Raw genomic sequence first — 21,132 nt, 5'->3', positions numbered from 1 at the left:
TTAATGAGAAATTGAACTGGTGTTCCTAATAATCCATTAGGTGAGTGTGAGTGGTTTTTTTTTGAGGGGCAAAAGAAAATCTTGTAATTATTCTAAAGAAAATTATTGGGAAAAAAATCACTAGTGTCGAGTTATCAGATCTGCAGTATATCGTTCATTCATTTTTTGGAAGCATAATTCAAAGATGGCAACAAAAGCCATTACTTAAATTGTTGTGTCAATACATCTTAATGTAAAAGGCACTAAGTGGTTTAATACTAGCCTTCTTAAGGATGATGTCAATGTAACCAGCTATAAGTTGAGATATCTGCTCGCCCTCGGTGGTCTGAACTGAATAGTAGCTCTCCTGATACTCCCCGAAATCCTGCACATAGATAAACACATTTTTATTATAACAGTGTAAAAAAAACACTGAAATATTGGAATTTTTAGCAGCACCTGAAGCTATTGGATCAATTTCAAGTCTGAGTCTGTGGGTATGTGTGTGTGTAAGTACCAGTGTAAAGCTCTTAGGTGATGCAGCCCATCTCTTCACTGTGGTTAGCGGCCACTCTTGAACCACATCTTTGGTTCTCTCATCCACTCGCATCACTGATTCTTTGGTTATACCAAGCAGCCTTGGGACCAGTTTGTTCTTGCTTTTCATTTTCTCCTAAGAAACACATTAAGGCGAGGAAAGCAAGTTTTATAATACACACTATTTACCTAACTTAGTCTGTGCAAGTTACACTTTGTCAAAAACCTGCTAGGTGTGAAGCCTTGCCCTATCCTGTATAATATATCTTTAGGACAACCTTTTTTTACACATTTTTAATTAAGTCTTTCCTTTATCTCGCCAGGCTTTTACACTTATCTGCTTTCTCACACCATGCCTCTCTGTCTCTCTCTCTCTCTCGCTCTCTCTCAGCTGTCATCAGATTGATAAGATGAGCTTTACTGTCCTGTCTGAGGTTTAGCGCTACACAGTGCTCCTCTTTCTCACTTTAATTTTCTGCACAAATGCATTTACCAATAAATCCCAAAATAAAGCAGGAAATGGTTTGAGATTACGAACACAGAGAATAATGAGAGAAAGCAATAACGGAAATCAAATCGGTAACTTCTGATCTCTAAAGCGTTTTAGCCACTAACACACATCTGCTCCACCTTAACGTTACAACTCGAGCAGAACTGAATCGCAATCCCTCCATGAGTCATGCACACACCGGAATAGATGGGGGTGGGGTGAAAAAATTCTGGAGGTGGAATGAAATATCTGAAGTTGGAGAGAGCAAAATAACCTTTACATTTACTGCAAGTGATTTTTGTGACTTAAGACTGCTGACTTTAAAACCACCTTTAAAATATCATGAGCTGACTCAAAAAGAAATATTATTCTTAAGAGCGGAAAAAGTACGAGAAAGTATGTACATGCTATAAAGCTTTCATACTTGTATAGATAAGTACAACATGCAGTAACACCTGCTTTACCTTCACTAAGAAAAAAGACACCCCGTATGTTCTGAGGGATCTCGCAAGCTTCACATACTTCACTTTGGCTTCAATCTCTGTCATTTCACCACAAGCCTTATGCTCCTGTCAGAATCATAAAGCACAAATATTTTCAAATTAAACATTTGCTTATCTGATGCATATGTGAATGTGTAAATTGCTAAAACAACCGACTCAGGGTAAAATGGCCCACCTGAAAAAGTTTCTTCTCTGCACCTCTTTGTTTGATGTACTCTTTAGGCAAAAACTCTTTCAAGCTGAATTAAATAAAGAAAAACAGTCAAAATCCATTAAACCAGTGTTTTTTTTTTATTACACGGCTCTCTGGAATGCTTGATTCTGATTGGTCAGTTGAGACATTTGCAGGTTCGTTCTTTTCAAATAATAACCGCTCCAAAGTAATAACGCATAGCCGGTACTACTTGTATGTTTTAAATCCCTCCGCGCCAACAAAGATTACTGTTTGGCGCCATCTTGTGACAAACACTGGACAACCACAATTAAGAATGGAATATTTTGACATTCATTTTAACATGAAAAAACAAAACATTTAAACAGTGGATAGAAGAACGAACAAACGACAAGACACAGAGAGCTTACTGAGACTGAACTTGACAAAATAGAGCATGACAGCTACGAAGCCAACACTCAAAAAAATACAGAATGGGCATTAAAACTTCTCAAAGACTGGAGACAGACAAGTATGAAGCAGAGGATCTTAATAAGGTATTACGATCATTTTATGCATCTGTGCAAAGTTTTGCGGAAGGATAAAAATGTTAATTTAAAACAAATATGCCAATAAAATGTTTCAAATTCATATTCATGTCCAGTTTTTTTTATTATGTGGCAAGTAGCCGTGTAATAAGCGGGATAATGTAGAGGCAGCCGGTAGTTATCGGGTAAATAAGCCCCTTCAGTGTGATACAAGACCCTCCGCTTCACGTCGGGTCCTGATCACACTGTCGGGGCTTATTTCCCGATAACTACCGGCTGCCTCTACATTATCCCTTACTTAAGGTGCAGTGTGTAATTTTTAGAACAATCTTTTGACAGAAATGCAAAATCATATACAAAACTATATTATCAGTGGTGTATAAAGACCTTTCATAATTAACCGTTATGTGTTTATTACCTAAGAATGAGACCTTTTTATCTACATACACCGAGGGTCCCCTTACATGGAATTGGAACATGCCATTTTTCTACAGAAGCCCTTAAAGGACATTTTTTTACAACTTGTCACTTACGATGAAATGTTTGTCCGGTGGCAGCTACCGTAGCTTCTCTACGTGCTTCAAAAGCGAGGGGTGAGCCGTGGACTAAACCGTTGGTTGCAATTCGCAACCTCACCACTATATGCCGCTAAAAGTTACACACTGCACCTTTAAATTTTGCAGGCCAAGGACCCCTTAATAAATAGATAGGAAGACCAGGAACCCCCGAGTATATGCATCAAATTAGGACTGGATTCATATGCTTTCTATTGTAAAAATTAATATAAAGATATTAAAGTAATAATTTTTAGCCTAATACATAACATTTTAACTGAATAGAGATTATCGTGGGTACATTATGTCCTTAATTTTAATACAGTTTTTTAAATTAGCCTATTAATGCATTTTTCTAATTAAATTATATAAAAAATTAAATTAAATTATATAAAAAATTAAATTAAATTATATAAAAAATTAAATTAAATTATATAAAAAATTAAATTAAATTATATAAAAAATTAAATTATATAAAAAATTAAATTAAATTATATAAAAAATTAAATTAAATTATATAAAAAATTAAATTAAATTATATAAAAAATTAAATTAAATTATATAAAAAATTAAATTAAACTATATTAAAAATTTAATTAAATTATATTAAAAATTAAATTAAATTATATTAAAAATTAAATTAAATTATATTAAAAATTAAATTAAACTATATTAAACATAAAATTAAACTATATTAAACATTAAATTAAACTATATTAAACATTAAATTAAACTATATAAAAAATTAAATTAAATTACATTAAAAATTAAATTAAATTATATTAAAAATTAAATTAAATTATATTAAAAATTAAATTAAATTATATTAAAAATTAAATTAAATTATATTAAAAATTAAATTATATTAAAAATTAAATTAAATTATATTAAACATTAAATTAAATTATATTAAAAATTGAATTAAATTATATTAAAAATTGAATTAAATTATATTAAAAATTACATTAAAAATTAAATTAAATTATATTAAAAATTAAATTAAATTATATTAAAAATTAAATTATATTAAAAATTAAATTAAATTATATTAAAAATTAAATTAAATTATATTAAAAATTAAATTAAATTATATTAAAAATTAAATTATATTAAAAATTAAATTAAATTATATTAAAAATTGAATTAAATTATATTAAAAATTGAATTAAATTATATTAAAAATTAACAATTTATGCAGGACCCCGGTAATACCACCACGGACCCCTAAGGGTCCCCAGGCCCCCTGTTAAAGACTCATGCACTGTAAATCTTCTATTACAGCTATACAATAAACATTAACAACAATAACTAACATTTGAAAAGCACTTAAATTTTCATGTGAAATTTCACTCATTAACCAAACATATACTGTTTTGCATATTTGTTAATATGAATAATGATTTAAAAGTGTCTTTTTACTAATGCAACTACGTTGATTTTTTTAACAAGGCGGCCAGGAAAACTGGAACGCTAACTTACTCCAAAAATCCAGCCTTGTGTTTATGTTCTATATGAGGCCCAAATTGGATCTGCGTTTGAATGCCACCAAATTCACAAGCCTTGTCGAACGACACCGGATGAGAACCATTCAATATGTCATCACGTGCCTGAGGAAACAAATGCGAAAGGATTATTTAGTTATAAAAGCTAGTAAAAAAAATCCTGATCATGATTTAAAGCCGGAGAGCTTACAGAAGGTTAATGGGGCTGCCGCTGCACTACTGAACAGATCAATGTGATGCATGCATATAGACACATATAGAAAAGTAGCCTTTGGCAGCATGTGTCAATATCTGATTTACAGCACACACATTATATTGAACTGGGACAATATAGCATGTAGGTCAACATCATCGTAGCAAGAATTACATTGGAACTAAGTCAAGGCTGTCAAGTGCTGTGCACGGCCTTTACATCACATCAATATGATATAACAATGACATGAACCTGACCTGTACGTAGAGCAAATTGAGCTGCACAGGATCTCGAGAGTCCACGTTTTGATCGGAGTAAAAGAACTTTCGCCTCAACAGCAAAGTTTCGCTCTCCTCAACCCCTTGTTCTCTGAATGTACGCCCGTGATCCAACCAATTCACTGCAAGAGAGAAAACACGTAGACCAATGAAAATCAAACATTCATTGTATAACAAATATTTTTTAACACTTCACGTGTCAAGTGTTTATCCTACAGTCATCATCTGTGTGCAGTTTAGCTTTAAGTTTCTCCATCTTCCTCTCCTCCCTCAGGAGAGTTCTGTCCTTCTTAAGTGTACCCGTCCCTTCGTCTTTCTTCTCCTCCACCCCCTCCTGAATGAGAGAGTACTCTTCATAGTTTGTGATTCCTGCAAGTAGAAATGAGCAGACATTGTCTTTTGGCCTGTGATTTTGCCAATGCATGTACTGTATATACTGGCAATGAAGCGATGCTCGTATTTTGTACTTGGCTCTATTAAAGGATTAGTCCATTCTCTTAAAAAAAAAATCTCTATAATTTACTCACCACCATGTCATCCAAAATGTTGATGTCTTTCTTTGTTCAGTCGAGAAGAAATTATGTTTTTTGAGGAAAACATTGCAAGATTTTTCTAATTTTAATGGACTTTAATAGAGCCCAACACTTAATACTTAATTCAACACTTAACAGTTATTTTCAAAGGACTATAAACAATCCCAAACGAGGCATAAGGGTCTTATCTAGCGAAACGATAGTCATGTTTTGACAAGAAAAATAAAAAGTATGCAATTAACCACAACTTCTCGTCTATCTCCGGTCCTGTGATGCGCCAGCGCGACCTCACGTAAATGCGTCATGACGTCAAGAGGTCAGGACAAACGCAAAACTCTCCCTCAGTGTTTACAAGTGTGGAAAAGAGGACCGTTCTGCATTGTTGTATGTGGAATCATACCAATTAATGTCTTTGTGTCAGTTTATTTTTTTGAAATGGTCCGCAAATGTGCGTTTCATATATGTAACACGTGACCTCTCTACGTCACTACGCATTTACGTGAGGTTGCGCTGGCGCATCACAGGACCGGACCTGGATGAGAAGTTGTGGTTTAAAAGTGCATATTTTTCAAAAATGACAATCGCTTTGCTAGATAAGACCCTCATGCCTTGTTTGGGATCATTTAGAGTCCTTTGAAACTGTTAAGTGTTGAATTAAGTATTAAGTGTTGGGCTCTATTAAAGTCCATTAAAATGAGAAAAATCTTGCAATGTTTTCCTCAAAAAAGATAATTTCTTCTCAACTGAACAAAGAAAGACATTTTGGATGACATGGTGGTGAGTAAATTATCTGGATTTTTTTTAAGAAAATGGAGTAATCCTTTAAGCTTAACGAATTTAATGTTTAAGAAGAAAACATGACAAACTTAATTTTCATGATAATAGTTTCAAAATGTAATCAAATTAATTTTGATATATTCAATTTAGTAAAGACTCAACAAGTGTCACTAGCCTATTCTACTGCAGATAGTGACAAGCAGCTCTCCCACAGTTTTGGAATCATCCACCATGATAGTTTTAACTGCCCCGTCCAGCATTTTTATCTTCTGAGGTCTTTGTTTTTTCTTATACTCCAGTATGTCCTAAGAAAGAGGAGAAGGAAATGAAAGTGTGCGAACAAGTAAAAGAAAAGAACAGACAGACAGACATTATAACCAAGTGTACAAAGTATTTACGAAAGAGACAATAAAATGCTTTGAGAGAAAAAATCCTATCCTTAAACCTTTCTTTAAACACACTTCTCTGCTTTATCTTTAAAACACTTCATAGTACAAACAGAGAGCCTTAACAAACACAGTCCACACAGTGCTGTGACCAATGCTTGTCTTCAATCAAATGGCATTAGCTACTGTCAGTAAGTGTAGAGGCCAAGAGAAGTCTTTCCAGTTTCACTTATATGCATAAAACATTGAAATGACCTAGAGTGGTATTAAGAGTGACCTCCAAATCCTCTCATATTTCAGCACAAGAAAGTGTCAGCCGTGCAGAGACAGATCACAGAGCATTTGGCATGAGTAAAATCAGCTGGAACCAACACATAAAACATCAAAGGCTGTACCCCGTTTCTCAGCATGTAATAATCCAGCGCCCGGCCACCCTCCAGCCAGATGCCCTTCCTGGGGTCCTCATCTGATAGAAACAGCCCATATTCTGATGCTGAAAAACAACCGATGCTGGATTAGAGCTTGTACTCTGTACATTTGGTGAAAAATGCATTTTAATTAGGTTGTTGTAGTTGGCATGAAGCTGGTAACACTACTAAGGCACCTAAAAAAAATGTGTGCCTAAAAATGCACTGCAAGTTGCTTTGTATAAGCGTCTCACAAATGCATGCACGCATATGCTGATATTAAGAAGAAGAAAAAAACAGTAAGGCAATTCCCACCTTGTCCTGTCTGGGCTTCTGGTACCCTCTCTCTGATGACTCTGCATGCGTCATACACAGCCGTTGACGGCTCAAACTGCATAGTCTTCACCACATTACACTGTCTGACGCAGATCTTCAGAGACAGCACCACCATCCTGCCAACTCAAGTATTACAACCAGTCCACACCTGTATAGAGATGGACAGGGAGAAAGATGAGGCAATCAGAAAATAAAGAGATTGTGTGTGGGTTTGTGTTCAAATACATTTATAAAGATAAAAATCATATTGCAATTGTTTGTCATTTAAAGGCAGGGTGCATGATCTCTGAAAGCCAATGTTGACATTTGAAATCACCTAAACAAACACGCCCCTACCCAAATAGAATCTGGACCTTTTTTGATAGACCCGCCCCTACAATGATTGAGCCAAAACCAAAAAGCATTAGATTGTGCCCCGCTCTCCTCTTCAGTATAAAATGCATTGCGTAATGCATCCCCATAAAACCACATATGCCAACGTGTGTGTGTGTGTCCTTTTACAGTGCATGCATTATAACGAATACTCCCGTTTGACATCTATTCTTATCATCTTGTTTTATTAACTAGACATCTGGATTCTGTCCATCAGCTCTCTCTCTCCCACACACATACACTCACAAAACACGTCTCTTTACTTTTAACACCTGAACTCTGTCAGCTGCACATACACTTTCAACACTACTCAAACTACACATAAATGAAACAATGTCTAGTGTAACACACATACACTGAGTCACAGACACACAACATAATCCAAACAGAGGATCGAGTTTCACTGTGACAGTCTGGCTGGATCATAGAGAGAAATCTAAAGTAACAGCTCTAACAGTTCAATGGTGTCACTTCAAAAATCAGCATTATAAACATGACCTTGACGGAACCTGAATTTTTAGGATTTAACTGGATAAAGCTCATCTTTAGTCTGTAAATGTCCCTGGTGAAGGAGGATGCCCTTGTACACAGTTGGCACACAGAATGTTGGCATTAGTGATCTAAACTAGTATGCCAGGGACAAGCTGTAGAGCTTTGAACTGTTTGAGAGATATATATAGACTGAGAACAGCACTGCTGAAAATGTAATAGTTGCTACAATATTTAAATGTAAATTATTTTAGATATGTTAAAGGTTACTTTGATGAACATTCATTTTTTTAATAAACATCCTCTTGCATGTCACCTACTTTAATAAAAGTGAAGTAACTAATGCAGTATTTCTGTGGGTTCACACCAGACGCGAGTTCAACGGTTTGCGCGAGTAGATTACATACAAAGTCAATGCAAAGACGCGATCAGATGTGACCTCGTGTGACATGATTACAGGATGCGAGCGGAGTCGCAGAAGCCCTTCCCATGATGCGAATTTTCGCGTAAATGTCTCAATGACTAGAATTTCACGTGCAAATGAAGCGAGTAAACGCAAAATGTTCAAGCGCCAAACTAGACGCGGTAGACGCGAAGTTGATGCCCCAAATGCGGCTGGTGTGAACCCTTCAATCCCTGTTTAATGTGTAAAAACATCTCAAAATTGCAGGCTGACCTTTCAAATGTTCCTCTGTTGTGCTTTGAGCGGTCTGAAATGTTAAAGAGATAGTTCACCCAAAAATTAAAATTCTATCATTATTTTCTCATCCTTATGTTATTACCTTATGTTATAAACTTCTATGAATTTATCTCACAAAATAAGATATTTTGATAAATGATGGTAAGCACACAGCTGATTGTAACAATTGACTTCCATAGTAGAAAAAACAAATATGATGGAATTCAATGGGTTCCCTGTCAACTATATGTGCTTACTATCATTATCAAAATATCTTCTTTATCATTTAACACAATACTTCCATAATATTTGTTTTCCTACTATGGAAGTGAATGGTTACAATAAGCTGTGTGCTTACAATCATTAATCAAGATTTTATTTTTTGTGTTCATAAGAAAATAGAAATTCATAAAGATTTAGAACAACATGAGGATGAGAAAATTATGACAGATTTTTCATTTTCAGGCGAACTATCCATTTAACATCTGCCTTAAAGGCGGAGTCCACGATGTTTGAAAGCCAATGTTGATATTTGAAATCACCTAAACAAACACGCCCCTACCCCAACAGAATCTGGACCTTCTGTTGATAGACCCGGCCCACACATACGCCTCCTGCTGATTGGCTATAAGTGTGTTTTGGTAGTCGGCCCGTCTCTTTTTCCAAAGCGTTTTTCAAACATCGTGGACTCCGCCTTTAACCAGTGGCATGAGTTTTAAATAGTTTGACTGAAAATTGTCAGAAGGAAGTTGAAGGGGCGGAGCAGTGAGGTGTTCAAATCCAACTATTATTTCCCCACAAAAAGCCGAAAAAGTTTCTGTCCTATGAGGTGTAAACTATCTGCAGCCAGCTGTATTCAATGTTTCCAGCCGTACAGATCATACAGCACTGAGTCAACTGTCCCACTGGTGGGTCTAGAGATCCTAAGACATCACAACACTCCGGAGAATGCGCTTCCATTTATAGACCTTCAACAAGAGAACAAGCTACATTCAGGTTAGCAGACTGACATACAAGCCTGATTACTCACCCATGATCTTACAGTAATTCATATACACTCATGCAGACGGTCAATCGACACATCTTCTGCCATATATCAGTGAGACTCAGCTGCCAAATTCCCCCATACAGTCATATTGAGTCATGTCTGCCGACAATGTTGCTATGGGAACTAAAAGCTACTGAAATATCATTATACTGCTAAACTCCACCCATCACAAAGTTTTAAGTTTGAACAGACATGAATAGCCTGCAAGTTAACTCCTGTCAGCATTGCATTGTGACCGAATCTTTCAAACATGGTAAGGAGCGTCACATTTTTCCGTCTGACATCAGACGCATATAGGCCAATCATAACGTACAAATTAGCTGGCCAATCAGGGACACCGCGCTTTTCAAATCGATGAGTTTTGTACAAAATCAGTGCGTTTCAAGAAGACACAAATGTACAATGTACAAGAAGACAAAAATGTACGAAATGTGGAATATAATGTGTTTTTTTAACCATAAACCACACAAACACATTGTATTATATCAAATACACAAAATAACGTTGTTCTTTACCAATGCACTATAAATACGCCATATTATGTGTACCAGGCCCGCAGATGGCAATGATACCTTGTAAAGAGACACTACACACCTGATCATATATGCATTGTTCCACAAAGCAATAAAAACAAGCAATTAAGATGGCGAACGCATCAAGCAACTTTGTTTAGATGGACGATGAGGTTAGGGATCAACCGATATAGATTTTTTTTAGTGCCGATGCCGATACAGTTTTTGTTTCATCAGCCTTAGCCGATGACCGATACAGGCTGCCGATTTTCTTGAGCCGATATTTGAAGGCGATACTGCTTTTGCTCAAACAATTTACATCATAAAAATGACACGATGATGCCAAATGTTACAAGTCTCAATTTAAAAAATAACATTTATGAAACTATATTTAACAAATTGTAAAAACAGGTGAGGGTGCTATGGGACAATGTACTGCACTCTCCACAATGACGAGGAACTATCAGCAAAGGATATTGATTTCTAGCACTTTACTACTGCAAATATATATAGAGATGAGAAATAAAAACCCACTTTATCCAGCTATGATCAGCTGTTAGGCCGAGCTTTCGATGTTGTCATGAAAAGGTTTGTTGTTTTTAGTCACATGACCTGCAATCGCTTGCCGCTTCCAGAACTCTGTCTGTAGTATATAATGCCAGAAAAAATCGGTGAACACAGCAGCCGCGTAACAGCCAATGCCGATACACATAAAACTCGCAAAAACCGGCCGATATATCGGTCTATCACTGGATGAGGTAAGTGACCCTGGACTATAAAGCGACAAAAAGTTTTAAAACTTTGTTGGAGATGTTAATAAAGGGTATTCTTGAGCAGCACAAACACCATCCTGAAGGCCACCATTGTTGTTTTGGAGCTGTCATTGTTGTTTTCGTGCATTACTATAGACCGAATTAAACACATGCGCATGACGTCACAATTATTACAAATTTCCAGTTTATAAAATATACAAAGCGTCGGTATCAAAAACTCGCACTGTTAAACCCGCCTTCAAAAGTTTGCATGGTTTTGTGTAAACGAACAGTCAAATGGTAAAAAAAACTTTCTACAGAAGAACATAGGGTTTGATCTCACCGTAAATTTGTGGTGTAAACGACTCTGAAGCCCCTGCAGATCTTCACAGCTTTGGAGACAGGAAAAAGGAAGAATGTGTCAGACAGGCAAACAGATCAACAAAGACTTAATGTTTCATGAATTACTTTATTAACATTTGTTTCAACTCATCAAAAGATACTTAAATGGAACAACAGTCACAGAAAGGTCTTCTGTTTAATTTTCAAAAAGGACCTGACAAGGGTCATCCCCTACATTAACCCACATAATAGCTAAACATTTCCTTTTCCATCATGCCTGTGGCCAATAGAAGAAGATTGCTAAATTGTTGGTATTGTAGATGCTATAATAACAGAAGGCTATTCAGTGCAAATGTTATTCTCATCATTAGCAACGTTAGACTGAAGACATAAATTAGTTTAAAAAGAGAAAGGTAAAGCGGCTCATTTAAAATGTGTTGGTTACAGCCCTATAAGAAATTAATGAAGGAGTAATTAACCCAAGTTCATCTACTAAAGATCTCATTACAGAGCTAAGACAAGGCCAGAAATCTATAAATGCTCTTAAAAGTCAAGAGCTGGCACTAAACTGCTAAGTAAGCTTATTAAAAGAATAGTTAATGTTAAACTTTATTTGTCCCCGAAGAGAAATTTGTCTTGGGCAACGGTGCTACAGTGTTGTTCCGAACAGACAATAAAATGAAATGAAAAAATAATAATAATAATAATAAACAAAAATACATCAATTAATAAATCTAAAATGTCAAGTTCATATACACAATGTTCTAATATGTTGTATGAGCATTATTTTTTGGTAGAATTCAGCATTTTTATCGAGGCAGGAACAAAGTTTTACAAATTGGCATTCTTAGTCTCTTTCCTGATGGCAGAGTCTGCTAAAAAGAGGATGTTTAACGTCAGTACTGATACTTTGTGCTCTTCTCATCGTTGCCTGTTCATACAAGGACTGTATGACATATAGTTTTATTCCTATAATTTTCATAGCTGTTTTGTGAATATGAAGCAATTTATTTTTCAGTTGAACAGACAAGTTTCCAAACCAGACTGTTATTCCATACGGAATAAGCATGAAAATCAAATTAAATGAAAATTCTCGTATAATTTACATGTCATCATGTCATTCCAGACACCAAATCTAATTGGTTCTTGAAAGTAACATGCATATTAACAACTAGACATGAACACCAATGAGTTGTGAAGCTATCGATGTCTTACCAAAATTACATTTACTGCACTGATCTGTATGCTTCCATGGATGTGACGTATTGAACGCTAATAAGCTCAAAATATAAATCGTTGTCTCTCACAAATATATAATTTCACTTCAGAAGACATACAAAAACCCACTGGAGTAAGTTTTTGTGCTATCCATCCATCCATCCACCCACCCACCTACCCATCCATCCATCCATCCACCCACCCGCATACCCACCCACCTGCATCCACCCACCCATCCATCCAAACAACCAACCAACCACCCGCATCCACCCATCCACCCACCTACCTACCCATCCACCAATCTATCCATCCACCCACCTACCTACCCATCCACCCACCTACCTACCCATCCACCCACCTACCTACCCATCCATCCACCTACCCATCCATCCACCTACCCATCCATCCACCTATCCATCCATCCATCCATCCACCCATCCACCCATCCACCCATCCACCCATCCATCCATCCATCCTACCCATCCATCCATCCTATCCATCCATCCACCTACCCATCCATCCATCCATCCATCCATCCATCCATCCATCCATCCACCTATTCATCCATCCATCCTATCCATCCATCCATCCTACCCATCAATCCTACCCATCCACCTATCCATCCTGCCCATCCACTGATCCACCCACCCATCCATCCATCCACCCATCCATCCATCCACCTATCCACCCACCTAATCATCCACCTAACATCCCCTTACCCACCGATCGACCCACCCATCCACCAATCCATAAATCCCTTTGCCATACTGAGCGTATATAGATACATCAAATACATCTGGGTTGGCATGAAGGAGATTAATATTAAATTTTAAGAAGATTTTCATATTTGGGAGAAATATTCCTTTACCATTAGGCGAAAACACCAAGTTATAGCTTTAGAAAACTGTTTCATATTTACACAAGAAAATACTCTTTTAACAGCCTTGAATAAACATATCAAGAAAAATGAATGTATAAAGACAGAGGATGACATAGAAAATAAAAAAGCAGCTAGCTACAGTGTGATGATGTCATAGTGGGTAGTGTGGGCAATGTTAAACCATTTTGGTGTTATTTATCCATGTTTTTTCAACCACCCATCGGGCATGCAATTGGCCAGGAAACCAGAGCTGATGCCAGTGTATTGAGTTGCATCATAAGTGCGGTAACTGACCTCATTGAGTGGTAGAAACATCTGGGCTGCAGCTGCTGTCATACAGCCACCACAGAGTTCAACAAGAGTCCAGTGGAGACTAATGTACTCAAAACTTATGAACCACGTCAACCTCACACACGCAACCAGCAATGCAGACGCACTATTCACATTCAAATTTATGCATTTGGGCAGACGCGCTTATCCAAAACACATTATAAAGGTATACATTTTATGTATACTGATCTACTGGTTGAGCTACAAGAACACTTAGTATAATTAGTTAATTTATTACAATTACAAACAGGTAAGCATCAACAATAGGACCAATTTTAAAACTATGTAAACTGAAATGAATAACTAGTCACAACTAATATATCGTCACTGCCCGATGAAACTCACGCATGTCCAAAACAGTTACTTTTCAGGAAGTGAAAAAAACACCGTATATCAAAAGCAGTTAAATGTAGCGTTGTCATACTTGGTACGGCATCTTTACATGTAACCATATTCTTGCCAGTGTAATGATATAATCCACATTTGACCAAAATTGAGTTTAAATGGACATACGTGCATATTTTACAGTAACTGTGGTCGATGCGCGTTCTTCCGATCATTAATTAGAATGCCCAAGTCGCGTTTCATATTGACAGATGAATACGCTAAGTTTATTAAATAGCCTACGTCTTAGTTAAATACGCTTACTTTATTTAATATTAATTATAAGTGTATTAAATGTCTCTTGCAAGCTATGAAGGCCCAATGAATCAATACACTGACATGGTAATGCTAGACAGCAGGGGGCGTCGGTTTGTGTTGAAAAGTGGTGGGGACAAAAGATCAGGTGTGTGATGCATACTGTATACGGAAATGAACCTGGACATTCAATCAGTCTAAAAATGGACATACGTGGTTTTCATCGGACAGCGACGATATGCTCAAGTTATTTTGTAAATACACAGGTGTTTTATACAGTAGTGCTCATAAGCATACATAGCATCTGCATACTAGTATATCCACTATACCATAGGATGCACTTTGGTACACTCTGGTGCTTTCAAATAATTTTTGTAAAATTAAAGGAACAAGTCCCATGTTTATTTCATTTAATGGAAATTTAAGTGATGAGGAGAACATTACAAATCCTGGCCAAAATACAGACACAGAATATAGGCCTTCAAAGCACTGCTCTGACAAGAATGCAATGAAACCCACAAGAAATTCACTCACAGTCTATAATCAAATCAGCTCTTTGTAATTTAAGCCAATAGAGAACTATTAAAGACCACTGAACCGAAATACTTACAAAATAAAGTTGATAATTCCCAAATGCAGCACTGTAGAAAACACTGAAAAAAATATTGAAGATGAAATGTTCGGAGGCTGCTGACTGTTGCAGACAGCATTCTGATAAACAAGGACAGACGAAGAGAAAGAGAGAAATACAGATTTAGGGAGTGAGAAAGTATGATACCTAGGGAGGATTGAGACTAACAGCCATGACTCTCACTAGCATGCATGACTTGCATGTGTAGGTAGTGAAGTTCACAGGACAATCCTCAGCCAATCCTGCTTGCTTTTTATGCATCTATTGCAAGATCCTATAAACAATAAGCCTTTGCTGTGTTTAAGCAGGATTCGCTCTGGTCAATCACTGATTAAAAATATCACTGAACTGGGCATTACTGGTATCACACCCATGCCCCATGTCAATCTCTTGGCCTCCCCTGCATGGGTGGACCCTCTTCAGTTTGTGAACGGACACACAAAAGCAAAAGCTGTGACATTTATTTAATCAGATATTTTAAATACATTAATAAATGTTAACTAAACAACAGTTCTAAATGCATAAATTGATTTGGTTGTGGGTGCCATATACGTTCAACTATATCATCACTTTCTTTTTTATCCTGCAACTCACATGCACGCCTACAGTAAGCATAGATAGCATACTCATCCCAATATCTCCCAATAGCTGGCTGATATGAATTCTATTCAACCATTCATAGGTGAAGGTGCTGACATGGATCAGTTGACTCTTAGCAGTTAGCCAGCCTTGCGATGTAAAGACAGGCATCATTGCTGCTGGATCAGCAACTCTCCTGTAAGCTTCCAGGCTTGAAAAACTGATAGTAGGGATACAGATTGAGATGCAGTTAGTAAACCATCGCCAAGCTCACAGAATCTGTGTATGCTGCAGATTTCGACAGAATTACAGTAGAGCGCCTGCCATTCACAAATTTTTACCTAGCAACTTGAAGGATGAGTCATTAAATATTTAAGCTAATTTAATTATGCTGTTAGTTAGCTATAACTACAAAAATAACTCTCAGTTCTGCCTGATTGAGTTTACAATGTAAACCAAGTCTATTCTGAAGAAACTCTGAAAAGCCTGCAGAATGTTCTGGGTCTATAGCAGATGACGTTTGTCCTTAAGGTAATGATTACATTTTTTATGTTTCGGGTGGAAAAACAAATTATTCTTCTTAGCTTAAGCCGTCAAACAGTGTGATTTTTTATCAGGGGTCAATGGATGTGTTGAGGGGAAAAAGCCTGTACAGAGACTCAAGCTATAGTGATGATTTTGGTGCCCAATTCTGAAATGAACAGTCTTGTGTCAAAGCTGTACACATTTAAAATCCAAATAAAGACCTGTGTAGCACTAAAACTAACATGATCCTTTTTTTATCTTAAAGCTCCCATAACACACGCTGTTTCTGCATATCTAATGTTAATCTTGAGTACCTATAGAGTAATATTACATCCTTCATATTTCCAAATAGTCTTGTCAGATTTATAAAAGACAAATCAGCTCTAGCGATTCTTTCCGAAAACGAACAAAAACATTCGAGTCACAAGCTGCGGGAGGAGCAAGTCACGAGCCAAGCAACACTGTATACAACACTGGATAACTTATGATTCACTACATGTTCGTGTCGTTTATATAATATGCACTTACGCGCCTATTTCCAACATAACACAGACGTCTTACTTACCACATGCAACTCATGACCCGGTTGGGACTTTTCAACAAAATCCAGCATTAAACAAACACACACGCAAAACTCTGCTGATACCCCGGATAAGCAAACTATATCCAATGTTTCCATAATGCTGGCTTTCTTCTCCTTGAATCCAAAAACACACTTCTTCTTTCGTGCCATTGTTGAGTCTTGATATAAAACAAAGCTGTCGCGTGAAGTGATGCCTGTGACTTCTAGCATACTTGGTTCTTGCTCCCCTGCTGATTGACGTGTGGGCGTGCTTTTCTGGGGGAATTGGCCATAAAAAGAAATTATACGATTACGTAAGGCTTAGGTCTTAGGTGCATTCGGCACAGAATAATCTTTAACACGTCCAACTGCTTTTTGACACTTTGCCTATGTTTAGCATGAGGAACCCAACTCTTAAACCATGTTAAAATACCGTTTATTTGGTGTGCTGTCACTTTAAGTCCGACAGATAATGCAGTGATCCAATATACAGTTACACATGCGCTTATTTTCTGAATTGTTCACATTTACACAACAGACTACGTTTACGAGGATAATTGTGGCATTTTGAAATAATTTTGTGTAAATATGTGCATTCAAGCACAAGGAAAAGTGAACCCAGCATTGAATATTTAAATTGGCAAAGCCTAAAACACGTGCAAACCGATAAACTTTCATGACAATGTTGCACTGGACCAAGCATGCAAGTGATATTTCGGCCATCATTTATTCTTGCCGCGGGCCATCTGGCACTCCTTACAAGCCCTCCCTAAAGTAAAGCATGCACAAAAAGAATTAATTTAGGGATTTTATGAATTGATATTGTGTAGTTTAATTTAAAATCGATTAAAATCAGAGAATTTATAGTTTTACCCGGCCCTAGCACATATTTTCTCTAAGCTATAGCAAACATCTTGCATCATATGAGACTTCACATGCAACACTATAGCACTATTCGAACGGGATTAGTTTTCCAAACGACGTTTGAGTTTCAGCGTGTACCCCACAACGTCTGTGATTTTATGTACCGATTCGGACGGGATTACAATTTTCAGTCTATTCAAGAGATGGGTGTGTCTGTTTCATGCATTTGGCCATTGCAGAAGACCACATGCTCTGGATATGCGTGTTTGTAATGTTTGATGTTTTGCAAATTATTACAGATGTAATTTATTAATTTAACTTTAACCAATCAAAAGAACTTTTACAAATCCTACTAACGTAGCCTACGTATTTTAAATAACTAGCTTATAATAAACCCAAAGAAATGAAGAAATAATGATTAATAACAATTTATTATCTTTATTAATTAACATTACCATTCCGGAGTTAAACAAAATAAGGTTCAGTTTACATTATAGCCTACTGATATTACAGTGGCCAGTCTTAACAGTGTTTAATATACAGACCATCTTGATTTAATTATTTTATTTCGCCGAATTGTAAAAAAATCCATATCTGAATGAACGGGACTCAGGAAGTACAATATAAGCGCGTTAGTAAGACCTTACGGCAGATCACGTTGGCCAAAACACAACAAGAACTGCTTTTTTTTAAGATATTGCAGGCAAACACAGACATTTGCATCCGGACAGGATTGCATTTCTCAGAGGACCTCTGAGTTCGGCGAAAAACAGTAGGTAAATTGCTCTGGAATTCTTATGGAGGTCGTCAGAGAAAAACACAGACATGGCCGATTCGGACAGGATTAAAAACACAGAGGACCTCTGAGAAGCACAATTTTCTCAGAGGTCCCCCTGTAAACCTAATCCCGTCCGAATAGGGCTTTTAACATTTGTAAAAACTCCTCCCACTGCAGCCAAGTACCCAATCAGCACCCTCTGCTAGTCATTAGCTGGTTTAATGACTGTATTAACACCAACACCCAACTTGTAACTAAACTCTGACTACACATCAGAGACAAGGGGAAGATTTGGTTTGAACATTGGGGGGTTGAAGTGTCAATATATAAAAAAAGAATTTTTAATTAAATGTTTAAATACTGGGAGGGTATCACCCCCGAAAACTACACCCCTGCACGCCATAGAGACAGAGCGCAGCGCGTCATAACCTGAAAACCACACCCACCGGGGGGAAAGCAATCCAACAGTCTCCATTGACTTTGTATTGCGAGAAGCCGCCTCCTTGTCATTTCTGGCTTATAACAAAAAACTGAATAATGCCTAAAAGGTGCTGTGTGACAATATGTACAGCTAACAAGCCAAAGAACCCAGAAATAAGTTTTTATAAGCTGTCGAGCCGTAAAACCCAGGAGAATAAAGTGGATCGCCGACTACGTTTCCCCCTATTGGACGCAGTTTTACTAATAGGAGTACTATGAAAAGTTGCCTGTTTCCATTTCTGTGTCTTTAAACGCTCGTTTTTTTTGAAGTTGAAAGCTTATAAAAACGTATTTGGTTTGTTTGGGTTGTTAGATGTACACCTTGTCACACAGCAGCTTTTAGGTATTAATCTGTTTTTAAGTTTAATCTGTAAATAAGTTTTTATAAGCTGTCGACCCCAAAAAACGAGCGTTTAAAGACACAGAAATGGATACAGCCAACTTTTCATAGTAATACTATTAGTAGAACTGCGTCCACTAGGGGGAAACGTAGTCGGTGATCCACTTTATTCTCCTTAAAGACTGGGTTTTACGGCTCGACAGCTTATAAAAACTTATTTCTGGGTTCTTTGGCTTGTTAGCTGTACATATTGTCACACAGCAGCTTTTAGGCATTATTCAGTTTTTTGTTATAAGCCAGAAATGACAAGGAGGCGGCTTCTCGCAATACAAAGTCAATGGAGACTGTTGGATCGCTTTCCCCCCCGGTGGGCGTGGTTTTCAAATTTGCATAACGGCGCTCTGTCTCTATACTCCTTCAAAAACCATCATAAAACATCCTTTCAAGTGAAAAATGAGCAACTCGGATCAAAGCTGTATATGAATATAAATGAGCAACTAAAACCTCTGCCTAATGAGGCTATTACTCACACTGCATGTACAACAAATTAGATCATTTAGATTCAGCATCACAAATGTTCTGCTCCAAATATACACATTTAGGCTACGAGTAGTCACTAGAACATAATTTGCATAGTTTAACAAATGACTTATATTGCCAGAAGAAACCGCCGCCGTGACGCTGCCCACATCTAAGCTGCTGATTATACGATTTTCAGAGCCACAACTATGACATCAGAGCACACAGCTGTAACAGATCAAAGATCAGGTCACAGACGTCATGTCTCGTACGACGAAGTACACCTCAGAAGATACATCGCATTCTCTTCCAGTAAACATGCCAGTCAAGAGTTATTGGCCTGGATAATTTGTTCTGGTCGGTTTATCCATCCAGCTGCATTAGGGAACTCCATGAGTATTCAGCACAAATAAAAGGCTATTTTCAACATTCGATTAGTACTACGCAGTCTACATGTAATAGAATCCAGCTGGGGCTCTCATGACTCTCTTAAAAAAAGTCCTCCATATTTGAGAGGCAGGAGAGGGGGTAGGTGTCACGGAGCAGGACACGATAGGTTTTTCCTGTTAACCCAGACATACAACACTAGATCTTAGCTGGAAACCCACTGGTGTGGCCCTCAACCCATAAACAAACAGCACATCACCTTATATAGAGATTTGAGAGGTAACACCGGGCTCCAAAGTCTGCTATATGATCTGTGTAAATGTATGGATTGTATGGAAACATGAATGCTAGCAATGTCACATAGTGAGCACAATTTTTCATTGAAGGACTTGCAATTTTGAGTTTCTCTGAAAACAATTGGTCTCAATGTGTTTGGAAAAACTTGACTGACTGAAAGGGATTCTCATTTTTATAAATGGTTCCCTTTGTAAAATTAACCAAGCACTGTCTTTGAATGCAGAGAGATGCAGATGTGAACTTGCTCAACAAATGAAGTTCACGTCTAAATTCAAAACATCTTCATAAGTTACTCAACACAGGGCACTGTGAAGGTCAACTGGATGGTTGGCAAATATTAGCATCTCTTCGTCAAGGCAGATTCCAACTTTAGAAAGACAGAGAGGGGCCAAGAAAGTAGTAAGCTGAGATTCGGTCTATCTTTTAGACTCTCGGAGACAGATAATTTTGGACACTGCATAAAGATGAGTGGGGAAGTGTTTTGCCAGTCAAACTAACATTTATGAAAAGTGCTTTTAAACTAAACTAAGCCTTGATATCCTGAGTCAAACCTAGGTCACTGCAGTTTCTTCACAAAACCTGACTATTTATCACCATATAGGTGTCAAATAAATGTCATGCTTTCCCAACAGAACTGTGGGAAAACCCTAAAACATGTCTAATTAAACCAATTAAAGTAAGTATGTTTCTAAAATGTTACTATCATTAATAATAAGGTGTTATTTTAAAAGAATA

General features: G+C 37.0%; 1 protein-coding gene across 4 annotated transcripts in view; it reads right to left on the bottom strand.

The window, feature by feature from the left end:
• Positions 1-21,132, bottom strand: part of tln2a (talin 2a) — a 56,419-nt gene that overhangs the window by 28,960 nt on the left and 6,327 nt on the right. For 2 of the 4 annotated variants that reach the window (XM_055202526.2, XM_055202555.2), the window contains exons 2-12: positions 11,370-11,418; positions 7,154-7,322; positions 6,827-6,924; positions 6,221-6,350; positions 4,952-5,104; positions 4,715-4,857; positions 4,242-4,369; positions 1,685-1,748; positions 1,471-1,575; positions 497-652; positions 263-364 (exon numbers count right to left, since the gene is read on the bottom strand). In XM_055202526.2, the coding sequence (XP_055058501.2) occupies positions 263-364; positions 497-652; positions 1,471-1,575; positions 1,685-1,748; positions 4,242-4,369; positions 4,715-4,857; positions 4,952-5,104; positions 6,221-6,350; positions 6,827-6,924; positions 7,154-7,289 (1,215 nt within the window). In that variant the 5' untranslated portion in view covers positions 7,290-7,322; positions 11,370-11,418. Of the gene's footprint in view, positions 1-262; positions 365-496; positions 653-1,470; positions 1,576-1,684; positions 1,749-4,241; positions 4,370-4,714; positions 4,858-4,951; positions 5,105-6,220; positions 6,351-6,826; positions 6,925-7,153; positions 7,323-11,369; positions 11,419-15,045; positions 15,130-21,132 lie in introns of those variants that run through there. The other 2 variants (XM_055202537.2, XM_055202546.2) reach the window with 2 other exon arrangements.

This window comes from Misgurnus anguillicaudatus, chromosome 21, assembly GCF_027580225.2.
Source record: "Misgurnus anguillicaudatus chromosome 21, ASM2758022v2, whole genome shotgun sequence".
NCBI lineage: Eukaryota > Metazoa > Chordata > Actinopteri > Cypriniformes > Cobitidae > Misgurnus > Misgurnus anguillicaudatus.
The sequence above is the reverse complement of the archived record's forward strand: the minus strand, read 5'-3'. Positions and strand labels throughout refer to the sequence as shown.